This window comes from Notamacropus eugenii, chromosome 4 (genome assembly GCF_028372415.1).
Source record: "Notamacropus eugenii isolate mMacEug1 chromosome 4, mMacEug1.pri_v2, whole genome shotgun sequence".
Taxonomy (NCBI): Eukaryota; Metazoa; Chordata; class Mammalia; order Diprotodontia; family Macropodidae; genus Notamacropus; species Notamacropus eugenii.
Window position 1 is genome coordinate 327,106,624 of NC_092875.1, and position 13,961 is coordinate 327,120,584.

General features: G+C 40.8%; 1 protein-coding gene across 1 annotated transcript in view; it reads left to right on the plus strand.

Moving 5' to 3' along the window:
• The window catches only part of LOXHD1 (lipoxygenase homology PLAT domains 1), a 283,771-nt gene that overhangs the window by 159,855 nt on the left and 109,955 nt on the right, over positions 1-13,961 (plus strand). Inside the window, exons 25-26 of the mRNA XM_072605219.1 lie at positions 392-556; positions 6,332-6,513. Of these exons, the coding sequence (XP_072461320.1) occupies positions 392-556; positions 6,332-6,513 (347 nt within the window). The remainder of the gene's footprint in view (positions 1-391; positions 557-6,331; positions 6,514-13,961) is intronic.

The following is a 13,961-nucleotide window of genomic DNA, read 5'->3' on the forward strand; positions in this document are numbered from 1 at the left end:
GTGTGTCTTTAGCCTTCCCATTCTGAGAAGTTTCTCCCTTACATTGCAACTCTATCCTTTCCTTTCTTTGGATTTCACCATTATTCTCACCCTCTGTCTCCCTTTCTCCTCTCACATCTTTCATTCATACCAAGATGTCAATGACAGAATAGCTTATAATGCAATCCCTCCCAAGAGTATGTGCATTTTTAATTAGAATCAAGGTTAAAGGGATAAGACACTAATGGTGGAATTTCAGGCATTATCTAGCAGCTAGAGGAAGATTTGTGTGCCTGGGGAGCAGGATCTTTTCCATGACCCTGAAATCTCACCAGGTACACAGAAAAAATAAAGAAGTAGCTTCAAATGCTTCTCTGCCTACTTATTAGGCCAGATGTGTATTTTTCCCTAGGCAAGTCCCCAGGCTGGTTTGTGGACTGGGTAGAGGTAGATATGCCATCTCTAGGAAAGTGCTTGACATATCCCTGTGGACGATGGCTAGGAAAAGAGGAAGATGATGGGGCCATCTACCGGGACCTCTTCCATGCAGAGCTACAGACCAAAACATATACTCCATGTAGGTATCCAGCAGCTGTCCTTCTAGCCTTCATGCCCTCTCCCCCCACCCCCAACTGCTGCCTGACTCTTTCCTCTAGGTCCACTGTGGAATGGGCCTGTGCAGCTGACTTTGGGTCTTTAATTCTTTTCCAAAGGGTTTGGTGTCTGTATGGGCTGGCAGTATGGTAAAGACAATTGAACAAGGGTCATAAAATCTGGGTCCTAATCTCACCTCTGCTATAAAGTGTTTGTGTGACCCTGGCCAAGTGACCTCTTTTGACCTATTCCCACATCTGTCAAAGACAGGTAATAATACCTATTCTTGTTCCCTCACAGGATTGTTGTAAACATCAAAGTAGTTGATCTAAATAAAAGCACTCTGAGAATGCTAAAACGGTAAAAATATAAGGATAGCTAGATGGTGCAGTTGATAGAGCACAGGGCCTAGAGTCAGGAAGACTCATCTTTGTGAGTTCAAATCTGGTCTCCAACACTTCCTAACTGTGTGACCTTGGGCAAGTCACTTAACCCTGTTTGTCTCAGTTTCCTCATCTGTAAACAAACTGAAGAAGGAAATGAAAAACCATTCCAGTATCTTTGCCAAGAAAACCCCAAATGGGGTCACAAAGAGTCAGATACAACTGAAAAATGATTCAATGACAACAAAATCATCTCTAGGCTCACCCATCAATTTTCATTCCACTTATTAGCACTACTTTGGATATAATTCACTTGCTTACTTGTCCAGTATAAGAAATTCTCCTGGTGCTTAGGATGAGGAAGAAATTGAAAAAGATTCATAGGATCATAGGCCTTCAGTGTTAGAAGGGACCTAGAAGGCATCTAGTCTAATCTGTACCTGAGCAAGAATCACTCCCTATAACATACTTGACAAGTGATCATTTGAAGGCTGCCAGTGAGGGGAAATTCATTAGTTGGTCAACAATGTCAGCAGCCATTTACTAAGCACCTACTGTGTGCCAGGAACTGTGGCATATGCTGAGTTTATAAAGAAAGGCAAAAAAATCTGGTTTCTTCCTTGAAAGAACTCACATTCTCATGAGGAAAGCAATCTCTGAGGAAAGGCACAACTGGGGTGTGGGGTAAGAAGGAGGAACTGGGAAAGGCCCGAAGAAGGATAAGATTTAAGGTGACTCCTGAAGAATACCTGGGGAAATACTATGCAGAGGTGAAGAGCGAGAATATTCTAGGCATTGGGGATATTTTAACAAAAAGAAACTGTCGGGAGATGGTGTTGTGTGATTTACAGTTAGACAAGTGTTGCTGAATCATAAAGCATATAGAGGGGGACTAAAGAAAACTAGAAAGATAGAAAAGGACAGAGTTATAAAGGGTTTTAAATGCCAAGAAGAGATGTTTTTTACTCGGACCTGTAGGCAATAGAGAATTTATTGAGTAGAGAGATGGCATGGTCACTCTTGTGCTTTAGGAAGGTCACTGTAGCAGCTGAGTGGAGGCTGGACTGGAGTGAGAGATTTGAGCCTAGAAGCACAAGAAGAAAGTCAAAGCAGTAGTTCAGGGATAAGTCTGTGGTTGTGTTTGTCCTTCGTTCTTGAAGAGGACCATGACATCAAGATGATAACATAACTTGCAGCTGACTTTGATTTGAGTGAGGGAGAGCTGTGCAAGGTCACCAACCTCACTTTCTTCTCCTGAGCCCTCTGGGTCCAGATGCCTCATATTCATCAGGATGACTGGAAATGGCCCACATTCTCACTTTGAGTGAGATATACCCATTCAGTGAATAAGCTTCCTGGGTAGTGACTTGAGGGATGGCCCCTTTTAATAAAAATAAATAAACAAATAAATAAATCAACTGGGAGGGAAAGACCCTCAGGATTCCTGGGTAAAAGAGAACATCAAAATTTTCTCTAGACTAAACCTAAACCTAGACAAAATTTCAATCTGTTCAATGTCATGCCTAGGCCCCAAATAGAGAAAATTAAGTCAACTTGGCCCTGAATACTGGGACTCATGATGTAGGACAGACCAGTTGACACAGGCAAATGTGTAAAAGTCCTGGGGAGTACAGGAAAGAAAAAACCCCATTGACTATAGCCTTTGAGAATGGGAAAATCAGTTGGCTTGTCAAGAGACAAGGGAATGGGTAGAGGGAAAAATAGAAAGGGAGAAGGAAATTTTGTGGCTCTCAAAGGTAACCCTTAGAATGCTTGTTTCATTGATATGCTTCTGACTTCCTCCTTTAGGAGAGTCCAGACTTCATAAAACAGGAGTTTTTACTGTCTATCCTTTAAGATTGTTGCTTCTGGCTTGGTATTAAAAATATCCATTTATCTTTCATTCTTCTTAACACATCTGCCAAAGCAGATCTGCCAAAGCAGTCACAAGAAAGACTCAACTTTTCAAGATCCAGGAGCTAGGGGGCTGCTTCAGCCTCCAAATGTCTCTGTCTCTCCACCTTTGTCCCAGCCTCTGTCTGTTTCTCTGACGTGTTTCTCTGTCTCCCTCTGTCTCTGTCTCCCTCTGTCTCTATCTGTCTTTGTCTTTCTCTGTCTCTCAAACTTTTGGGTCTTAGGACCACTTTATACTGTTAAAAATTATTGAGGACCATCTTAAAGAGCTTTTGTTTGTGTGGATGTTATCTATTGCTATTACCCTATGGCAATTAAAATATCTTGATATTATTATGAAAATAGCTTTGATCTTACTGAATCACTGAACAGGTCTAAGAGATCGTCAAGACACCCCACATTATATTTTGAGAACTATATCTTGAGCTTTATCCTCTAGTCTTCTTGTAACTGGGAGAGGTCTACTTCAAAATCAGGAGTTGTTCACAATTCAGATTCACAGATAGTTTAGTAATAGGCTCTTGTAATAGTCCAGGCTAGTGGTCTCCAAACATTTCATCATCCATGACTTCAGGAAAATATTTTGAAATGTGCACCTCCAGTATCTGTGTATTTTAATTTCTAAACTGTATAATGTACTATTATGCAAATACATCAGGCATATTATAAAAGATCCAGAAAAACAGAAATTAAGAAAGGATAAAATAAACGTGGAATAAACAGTATCTTTAAATTTTATATTTAACACTACAAATAATACTTTTTGTGTTTTAGAACAATGTGATTCATTGTCATTTCTTTTTTTAGAATCTTTGTGTATGTTCCAGGGTATCAATAAAATGTTAGTGATGAACTTTTCAGTCCATTTCATCAATGTAAGCAGCCAAATAGATGGATTCTTTATTTTAAAGGCGCTTTAAAGTTACATGACAACTTTATTGTATATTAAAAGAATATTAAAACTATTCTATATTTTATATAATTATATATTAAAAGAACAGCAAGTTGTACATAATAGATTTACAATTTCATGTACAATCACCCCTTTTCTATTCTGTTATGGAAATGCTCTATTTCTTAAATTCAGAATGAAATAAATAAAATTCAAAAAAATAAAAATCAAGATATATAATACAATAATCAAATAGCAGGTTATCCCCAGCAGTAAGGATAGCATCTTTTCAGCAGGATCCATGTTTCTTAGCATGTATTTATTCATCACACACAATGTAAAAATATCATGAAAATGTGCATTGTCATTGGTTTCAACCTGGCAAAAAGTTTTCAGTATAAAATCATTCCTCTTGCTTTATGTGGCTGGGCTTAATAGATGGTATCATATCTTAATTTCCTATTCATGTTTGGCTATTTTAGTTGTGTTTTTATATAAGTTTGAGAAGCAGCAAAAAAGCCAATTTGGCTGACTACAGAGTGCACGAAGGGGAGAAATGTATAATGAGGCAGGAAAGGTAATCTGGGGCCAGACCTTAAGGCCATGGCCTCAAATGACTGAGGAGTTTATATTTGATGCTAGAGATAATAGGGCACCATTGAAGTATATTGAATTGGGAAAGGCAGGGGGTGGTGGCGGGCAACAGTCAGGCCTCTGCTTCTGGAATATCACTCTGGTGGCTATGTGCGGGAGGGTTGAAGAGGGGAGGAACCTTGAGGCAAGGAGAATAATTAGAAGGCCATTTCAATAGTCCAGGGAAGAGATGCCAGGATTGCAGCTTTGTGAGTAGAGAGAAAGGGATGTCTAGGAAAGATGTTATGAAGGTAGAAGGTTTGGCAACAGATGAGCTAAATGAGGTGAAATGTGAGTGAAGAATTGAGGTTGTGAATCTGGATGACTAGAAAGGTGGTGGTGTCCCTGACAGGGTCAGGAAATTTTGGAAGAGGAATGAGTTTTAGGGGAAATAGAATGGAATAAGACATGAAGTGCAGAAAATAAACCGTCCATACCTTCCCTCTGACTGGTTGATCATGTGATCAAGCTCTTGTTGACACACCATGTCCCCCTGGAGCAAGGTCTCCTTCCTCCTAGAGACCATAGCCCCCATTTTGGAGAAAACTCATCTAGACTCAAGGCCAGGCACTGAATCCAACAACAACAGTACTAATAGTAAAAATATTAGTAGTATTAATAAGTCATATTTCTCTATCACTTTAAAGTTTATAAAGTAATTTCCTCATAGTAAGATAGACAGAACCAATATCATTACCCATATTTTATAGATGTGGAAATTGGGGATCAGAGAGGTTCAGAGATTTGCTTGGGGTCACACAGAAAGCAGCAGTTCAGACCTCTGTCTTCTGATTCCAAATCCAGTTCTCTTTCTACAAACCACACTTAAATGAATTAATGAGTTTTAGTGTACTTCCTGGGTATCTGGCACTATACTAGGCCCAGTAAAAGAGCCAAGAGAAATGATATGGCCCTTGCCCTTATAAAATTTTCTCTCTCTCTGTATGAATATGTATGTGTATGTGTCTTTTTTGGGGGGGGATGGGTTGGCAAGACTACACAAATTAAACAGAAGTTTAGAAAAAAATTCAGGACAACATCTGCCCAGAGAACTCTAGACTAAGAGTCAGAGGACCTAAGTTCCGTTCTCAGCTCTGCCACTCTCTTCTTGGGCAAATCTATTAATCAATTGACATTTATTAAACACCTACTATGTGCCAGGCACTGTGCACATAGTAGAAGGAATACTGCCTTGTATGTTAGAAGACTTGGGTTCAAATCCCACCTCTGACACTTAGGACCTGCCTGAACTTGAGCAATCCTTGAATGGGGGAACTCATCTGTAAAATGAGGGGGCTAATTAGATGACCTCTGAGGTCCCATCTAACTCTGGAGCTCTGATCCTATGACACTGAACCACAAGATATTCTCCCATTAGCACATTGCCATAGATAATTTATTCCCTATTTGTCATCTTGAAAGGCACAGAGAAGACAAGATATTGGACAGGAAAGTTGAAATGGGAACCAAACATCACAAGAGCATATTGATGGTTACACAAGTCAGGCTAAATTAAGTAGTTTTGTTTGTTTGTTTGTTTTTTAGTCATGTCTGACACTTCAGGACCCAGCTTGGGGTTTTCTTGGCAAAGATACTAGAGTTGTCTGACATTTCCTTCCCCATTTTACAGATGAGGAACTGAGGCCTCCAAGATTAAGAGACTTGCCCATGGTCATCTAGCTAGTGTCAACTCAGGTCTTTCTGACTCCAGTCTATCTACTGAACCCTCTAGCTGCCCAATCCCTCAGAGAAAGGGCACCAAAAGGACCCAAAAGTAGTTGGGGTAGGAAGGGCAACTGAGGACAAGCTCCACCTATTTCACACCCATTTTCCCAGGCCCAAACCTAACATGAGATTCTCCATCTTTAAATTCCTTTCTAGTTTTGGACCCTCCTGGCTACTTTTTCACTTGAGTTCTCTGACCTCTACCCTCTAGATATTCCCTATGAGATAACCATCTATACCAGTGATGTCTTTGCTGCGGGGACGGATGCCAGCATCTTCATCGTGATCTATGGCTGTGATGCCACCTGCACCCAACAGAAGTATCTGTGCACCAGCAAAAGGGAGCAGAAGGCATTTTTTGAGAGAAATTCTGTCTCCTGCTTCATTGTGGAGGTAGAGTTGGGTTGTAGATGTGGGCATGGTTCAGAAGAAAGGAAAAAAGAAATAGAAAGATGTGAATATCTGCACAATAAAATGGACAGCACTAGACTAGACTCAGGAGACCTGAGTTCTAATTTTGGGTCCACCACTAATTTGCTATGTGTTAGGACCTGGGATCTTTTAGGTCAGGGATGGAAAAAAGTGGCTGGGCAGCTCAGTGATGCAATGGATAGAATGCTGTTCCCAGAGTCAGGAAGATGAGTTCAAATTTGGCCTCAAATACTTTCTAATTGTGTGACCTTGGGCAAATTACTTGCTTCAGTTTCCTCAACTATAAAATGGTGATAATAACAGCAGCACCTACTTTGCAATGTTGCTGTGAAGAGTGAATGAAATCATATTTGTAAAGCATTTAGTACAGAGACAAGCACATAGTAGATGCTATATAGATGCCTGTTTCCTCCCTCCCTCCTTTTCTTCCTTCCTCCCTCCCTCCCTCCCTGCCTTCCTCCATCCCTTCCTCCCTGCCTTACTCCCTTCCTTCCTTCTTTTCCTCCCTCCCTTCTTCCTTCCTTTCTAGAAAAGATTTCTGCATAGTTCTTAAGGATGTAGTAGCATCTGGGGTAGGAATGACAGTCCTTTGATAATATTTAGGACTTTTAGGAAGCAGAAACACTCTTGGTGTATGACCAAGGGTGAATGATGAGCATGAAGCTGATGTGGGGAGAGAAGAGTGGGTTAGAATGGTCTGGAGTAGTGAAATTACTTAATGTGAAACATCCAAGGAGCGGTCAGTGGGGAATGATCAGAAGAGACTGGGAGGCCTGAATCTCCTTCACTATTCCTTGCTAAGGCTAACCAACCTCTTTGCCTGTACTCTTGAGCCCATCCCTCAAAGTGATAAGATCAGCAGGGCTTAGCAACACATTGGCAATGGGTGGGATGAAAGAGAAGGAAGAACAGAGGGGTCTCCCCAAACCCAATCAGTTGCTAAGTTTTGTTGACTCTACAGCTGTCTCTCAAATCTGCCGCCTTCCAACTACACAAGCAGGTTCTCACCACTTATTGCTGCAGTTAGTTTAATAGCCTCCTTGTGAGTCCCTCTTTCCCATCTGTGTTTCTTGCTGCTGCCAAGTTAATCTTCCTAAGGAATAATTCCAGACTTGCCCCATTTGCTTTGTAACCCATTTAGAGTAGTACCTGGTATACAGTAAATGCTTAATAAATGCTTATTGATTGATTAATTGAATAATAATTTTGGTATGTGTGAGTATCCATCTGGATTGTGCCCCCTAGACCTTCATTCCACTACAATATCAGATCTAGCTCATTACTATTTCTCAGAATGGTATCAGCTGAGCTTGATCTAGATTTCTGTTCCTGAGATGTGGTGATTAGCAGTCCATGCAACAACCTTGTATTTCAGGTTAAGTCCTGCTTTCAAGAAAATGAGGTTCATGATCCTGCTCTGCCTGCTTAAAAGATTGTTGTGACAATCACGTTGGGGTGATGTCGTGGTGATTTTAAAATAAAAACGTGGAGCTTTGGTCAAATGCTTTGTGGTAGCAATACCCTAGGGATCACTGAAGAACCCTATAGTCTCTCCCAGTGCTAAGATCCTATGGAGTTCACAAACCTCCCAGGAGCAGAACATGAGATGTGAGTATGTGAATCTGATCATCCTTGTATTGGTAATGCTTCAGAAGGATCATCTCTCATGGAAAGACCATCTGTCTTAGAACCTGGCCTCCAATGCTTGCACATCTCATCCTTTGTGAGGGAAAATCCCTCATTATTAACTTGGTAAAAGAAGGCTACTCTCTGCAGTAATTTTAGAGACAGCTCTTTCTTTGAATTCCAGAGGTTTTAAAAGCAGAAGACTTGACCAGTCTGTTCCACAAATTCTAATTCCTATATTTGGTAGCAAAGACCTTTCCAAATAACTGACTGTTTGGCAAACCAACATCTGTCTCAAGAAAAAGAAAGTAGAAAATTCACACACCAGATCTGTATGTCTGAATGAAATGTATTAACAAATACTCTGCAGAGTGGACTGAGGCCTCAGGAGTGCTGCTGAGAGGAGAGGGGCTGTAGCCCTCCATGTCTGCACAGCTATTGGGGGGGGTGTGTGGCAGCTCTAAAAATGGCTTCCCAGCTTTCCCCTTTGATGCAGTGAGTTAGAAATGCTGCCATGCACCCTAGGAGTTTTGGTCTGGTTATTGGCATGATCTGCTCCCTCTGCTTCCTGGGTTGTGCTTTAGGATCTTTGAACCTTGCAACTGGGTTGGTGAGGGGGTGAGGAATGAAAGAAGGAGAAAGGGAAGCGGGGAGAAAATCTGACTCATCTCATTGCTAATTTTGGCCCTGTTCTCATAGAGATAGGCCTTGGCTGGGTTTCTGAGAAAATTCCCCTGCACAGGTGGTGGTCATGAACTCATACCAAGAACAAAGATGCCAACGTTTGCTCATGGTCTGAATTTCTAATTTAACTCTGAACTCTCTTGTGCTAGCCTCCAGATGCTAAATCACTCTCTAGGTTCAGTGACCAGGTTAACATTCTTTCAGAGCTTTTTGTTCAGGAGTTCATATATTGGAGGCCCTCACATCTCTGAGATAGGACAGCAGATGTTTGCCCAGGGCTAGAATACCCTCACTTGGTTTTGTGGTTCTGTTTTTTTCCCCTCACCATTTTAATACATTTTTGAATGGTCTGTCAAGTTGCATCACCAAACCTAGTCACCTATTTCCATTCATTTAAAAAGTATGTTTGTTGAATCTCAACTAAATATCCAGTTCTGTTGGGGTAGAGGAGTGATCAGGGAAAAGCAGAACTAACAGACTTATTGGGAAGATATAGTTCCTACATGAATCAGTTAGATGGCTGTACAAGTTACTGTGAGTGCCAAATGAGTGGACAGACTATGAAAGGGCTTACATTGAGAGCAAGGAGAGAAAGCAGTGACAGCTAGGCTAGATTTGGTCAGGGAAGACTTTGTAGAGGTAGTATGTGATTTGAACCACGCTTTGAAGGAAGAATAAACAGAGAGAAGCAAGGAAAGACAAAGGCATTCAAGGGGGGTAAAATAGCATAAGCAAAGAATATGAAAGAGCCAATTGGAGTAAATTAAGGAGTTCACTCAAGAAAGCAGTTGGGAGAGAAAGTTAAAGCATTAGGGTGAGTCCAGATTATGGTGGGCTTTGAACATGAAGTTACATTTAGACTTTATTCTGAAGGCAAAAGAGAGCTATTGTTTGTTTTTGAGCAAAGAAGGTAGTATTATGGGAGAGGATGCATTTTCACCAGTTTTTTTCTGGAAAGAAGCAACATGACAAGGAGCCTCCTCACTTTCCAATGTGGTCTTCTGTGACAAAGACTTCACTGCTCTTCTCCATTCTCCGCAGAGGACAGCCAGGTCCAGTATAGTTAACGGTGATTGCTTTTGAGTCATCCAAGCCTGGCACCATCAACAGGCCAAGAGGAACACTCATACTTTGGCAGATTTCCAAGGTTTTCTTCAATCAAGAACTCCATTAATACTCATCTATAATTTCCACTGCTGGATACTGTTGTCATGTTTTCTTTCCTTTCAAATTTATATGAGCCCTAGAAGAGACTGAGGCCTCAGTAAATTTTGAGGAGCTCCAAATGGAAATGTTGTTTCTCTCAGGCATAGTTAGGCAAGTACTGACTGGCCTCAGAATATTTATTCTTCCCCCTTTTTCCAATTCCTCTTGACATATGGTCAATGGTGGTAAGGTAGGAAGAATGCTAGATCAGGAATGAGGGGTCTGGGCATTTAGCTGTATGACCTTAGTGAGACACCCCACCTCTATGGGTGGTCTCATTTTCTTCATATGAGAAATGATAGGATTTAATTAATAGCTGCCCCTTGGTTGAACTAGATGATCTCTAAGAACCCTTATAGCTCTACCCTCTGAGAATTTCAAATTTATCTGCAGTGTGAAACAGCTACTGAGTCACCAGGGATTTGCCTCACCACTTTGTCTTTATAGCAGTCTGGACAACTCCTTTCCCCCTCAGTCCAGTTGAGACAAAGTGGAAGTTTTTAGAAAGGAACTTTTACTATAAACTAAGGGGAAAGGACAATTAAAAAGTACAGAAACAGAAAAATTTATAGAACGTAGAAGTTCTGGCTAGCTGCCTACAGTCTTCAATGGCTCACACAGTTTGATGTTTGGCACTCAGGGTCAAAATCAACACAAGTCCACAGGACTAGAGCCTCCTAGAAATGAGACTGGAATAAAAGAAAATCAGCCAGTGAACAAGGGAGAAATACACTAAACTCTTTGTTAGCCAATATGATTGGATAATCCAGGGTGCTGGTTAATTCAAAATTCTGGTTATTAGAGATCCTATATATCTAACCGCCATGGATCACAGATTTTTAAAAGATATATCAGGTATATTAGAATTTGCCACCATGTTCTTCACACTAAATCTAAACTTGCCATAACTGCTTATTTATTTGATGATTCAGAAAGCTGTTCAACAACTTAACAGTGACTCAAGGTGGTCATTAGAGATATAGCTTTTCCATTGTACTAACAAAACATTGTCAGCTAATAGAAGATTCCAGAGGTTAGAATGCAGCCTTCACTGCACCAACGTTGTATTTATTATAGGAGCATTTTATGCTCTTGAAATGCTCACAGCATAAGTTGGTAAATTCTGAATGATCAGCTATCAAATCTATAAGATAAGAACCCAAATCACTCAGGCCCTGACTTCCCATTTCTTATGGCAAGACTGAATAGACATACAAAGAGCAGAACATAGATCAGGGACTAAACACTGTATATAAGGTGGTATTTTGGTTTAAAAAGAAAAAAATATGTAAAATCATAGATCTTAGAACTGTGAGGAGCCTCAGAATCATTTTATTCAACTTCCTTCCCTGGGGAAGGGTAAGTATTATTTATTATTCCTCATTTTATAGATGGGCAGCTAGATGGCACAGTAGACAGAGCTGGAGTCAGGAAGACCTGAGTTCAAAATCTACCTGAAATACTTATTAGTTGTGTGATCTTAGGTAAGTCACTTAACTGTTGGTCGCAGTTTCCTCATCTATAAAATGGACTGGGGAAGGAAATGGCAAAGAAATCTCCAAATGGGGTCATGAAGAGTCGGACAAGATTGAATAACAACAGAATTTTACAGATGAGGAAATGGAAACCTTGAAAGATACAATGACTTGTCTATGGATTGCATTAATAGTAAAAAGTGTGTGTGTGTGTGTGTGTGTGTGTGTGTGTGTGTGTGTGTGTGCTCCAAAAGAGAAATTAAACAGGGTCACAGATTTAGAGCAGGAAGGAACTTCAGAGATCCACCAATCCCGCCTTCATATCTTATAAATGAGAAAACTCAGAGAGTTTAATGACTTACCCAAAGTCGCAGAGTTGGTAAAAGCTAAGATTTAAGCCTAGTACTTCTGATTTCAAATTCAGCACTCTTTCTATACTCTTTCTATCTACTCTATTGTCTCTGACTAGAACCCAGGTTTCCTCACTGTTGTGTACTTTCCTTGCCCACCACATGCTCACTCCTTCTCTAGTCCTAACATTTGTAAGGTTTTCAGTAGGATGACTAAAGTGGGGCTACCACCAATGAGATTACACTTGATTTCACAGTTATCACTCTAGTCCAAGGTTACCAAGGCTTCATGTTTGATGAATGAATCAATCAAAAAACATTCATTCATTAAGTAGCTCTGCACTCAGGATGCGCATATGAGCATGATTAGGTCATCTTGCTGGCAGTTTTTGAAAGCCTGAAATTCAGAGACTTGCAGAAACTGTACAATTCATTAAGTGCTATAGGAGTTGAGAGGTAGCAGGGATCAATATGGGATGGAGCGGTCCAGGAATGCGTCATGGAATAAGTGTGGGTAGAATGTAGATGAGCACTGGGAAGTGAGGGAGAGCATTTTCAATCCTCTCTCTAATCTCCCACATTCACTCAGCTGCCAAAACTGGTCAATTATCTCTCCATGAGATCTCCCACATTCAACCCTTTCTCTACTCACATGGTCACCATCCTGCGCCAGGCTTTCATTCTCTCTCATCTAGACTATTGCAATAACCTCCAAAGTGATTTTTCTAGTTATAGCCTTTCTTCTATCTAATTTAGTATCCACAGTTGCCAAACTGATATTCCTAAAGCATAGGTCTGGCCATGCCACTCTCCTGGTCAAGAAACATGAGTGACTCCCTACTGTTTCTGTGATAAAATACAAACTTCTCTGCTTGGCACTTCAAGTCACTCTCAATCTGGTTCCAACTTATCTTTCCTGGCTGGTTTCATATTGTTTCCCTCCATACCCTTTATGGTCCATCTCCTGGCCTTTTTGCTGTTCAGTACAGACACCATTCCATCTCCTGTTTCCATCTTTTGCACACGCTGTCCTCTATGCCTAGAATGGTCTCTCTCCTTACCTTCTCCTCTGGAATCCTTTGCACCTTTAGAGATCTGGTTTAAGTGCTGTCACCTGCATGAGGCTTTTCCTGATTCTCCCTAGTTGTTAGCATCCCCATTATTCTCATAACTTTGGATGTAAGCTCCTTGAGGGTAGAGACTTCATTTTGGTCTTTGCATGTGTCTAGTATAGTGCCAGATGCATGTTATAGTCATTTTTCACTTGTGTCTGACTTTTTGTAACCCCATTTGGTGTTTTCTTGGCAAAGATACTGAAGTGTTTGTCATTTCCTTCTCCATTTTGTTTTATAGATGAGGAAACTGAGGAAAACAGGGTTAAGTGTCACATAACTAGTTTGTGTCTGAGGCTAAATTTGAATTTAGGTCTTCCTGACTCCAGGGTCAGCACTCTATCTACTGTGTCAAACTGCCAGGCACATAGTAGGTGTCAATAAATGATCATTGAATTGAATTGTCTTGATGCGCTATTAAGGGGAGCTCTCAAGTTATCAAATAGGCAGTATTTATTAGGTACCTCAGCACTATGCTACCAGATGTAGAAAACACAATCTGCTCTCAAGAGAGCAGGCAGGAGCAAGAAAAGGAACAGTGAACAGACAACACAGCACAGAAATTACAAGGAGTATGGAGTACATACACAGTGTGTGTGTGTGTGGAGGGGGGGGGTTGTAGAAAGAGAGAGGAAGGGAGGGAGAGAATGAGAGAGAAAAGAGACAGACAGAGAGATGGAATGAGAAGAGAAAAGAAGGAGGAGGATCAGGTTTGAAGCTAGTTGAAGCTTGTTTAAGCAAAAGCTTAAAATTGGAATGAGCATGGTATGTGTAAGGGAGATTGAGATCAGTTTCATTAGTGTGGATGTTAAAAGAGAGAGAGAGAGAGAGAGAGAGAGAGAGAGAGAGAATGCCCTAGGTGGGAGGAATCAATATCTCAATATTCATAGCTATCATTGAATCTTTCCTTCCTCTCTCTCCCTCTCTTTGTCTCAGCATTACAGACTCCTCTTGGG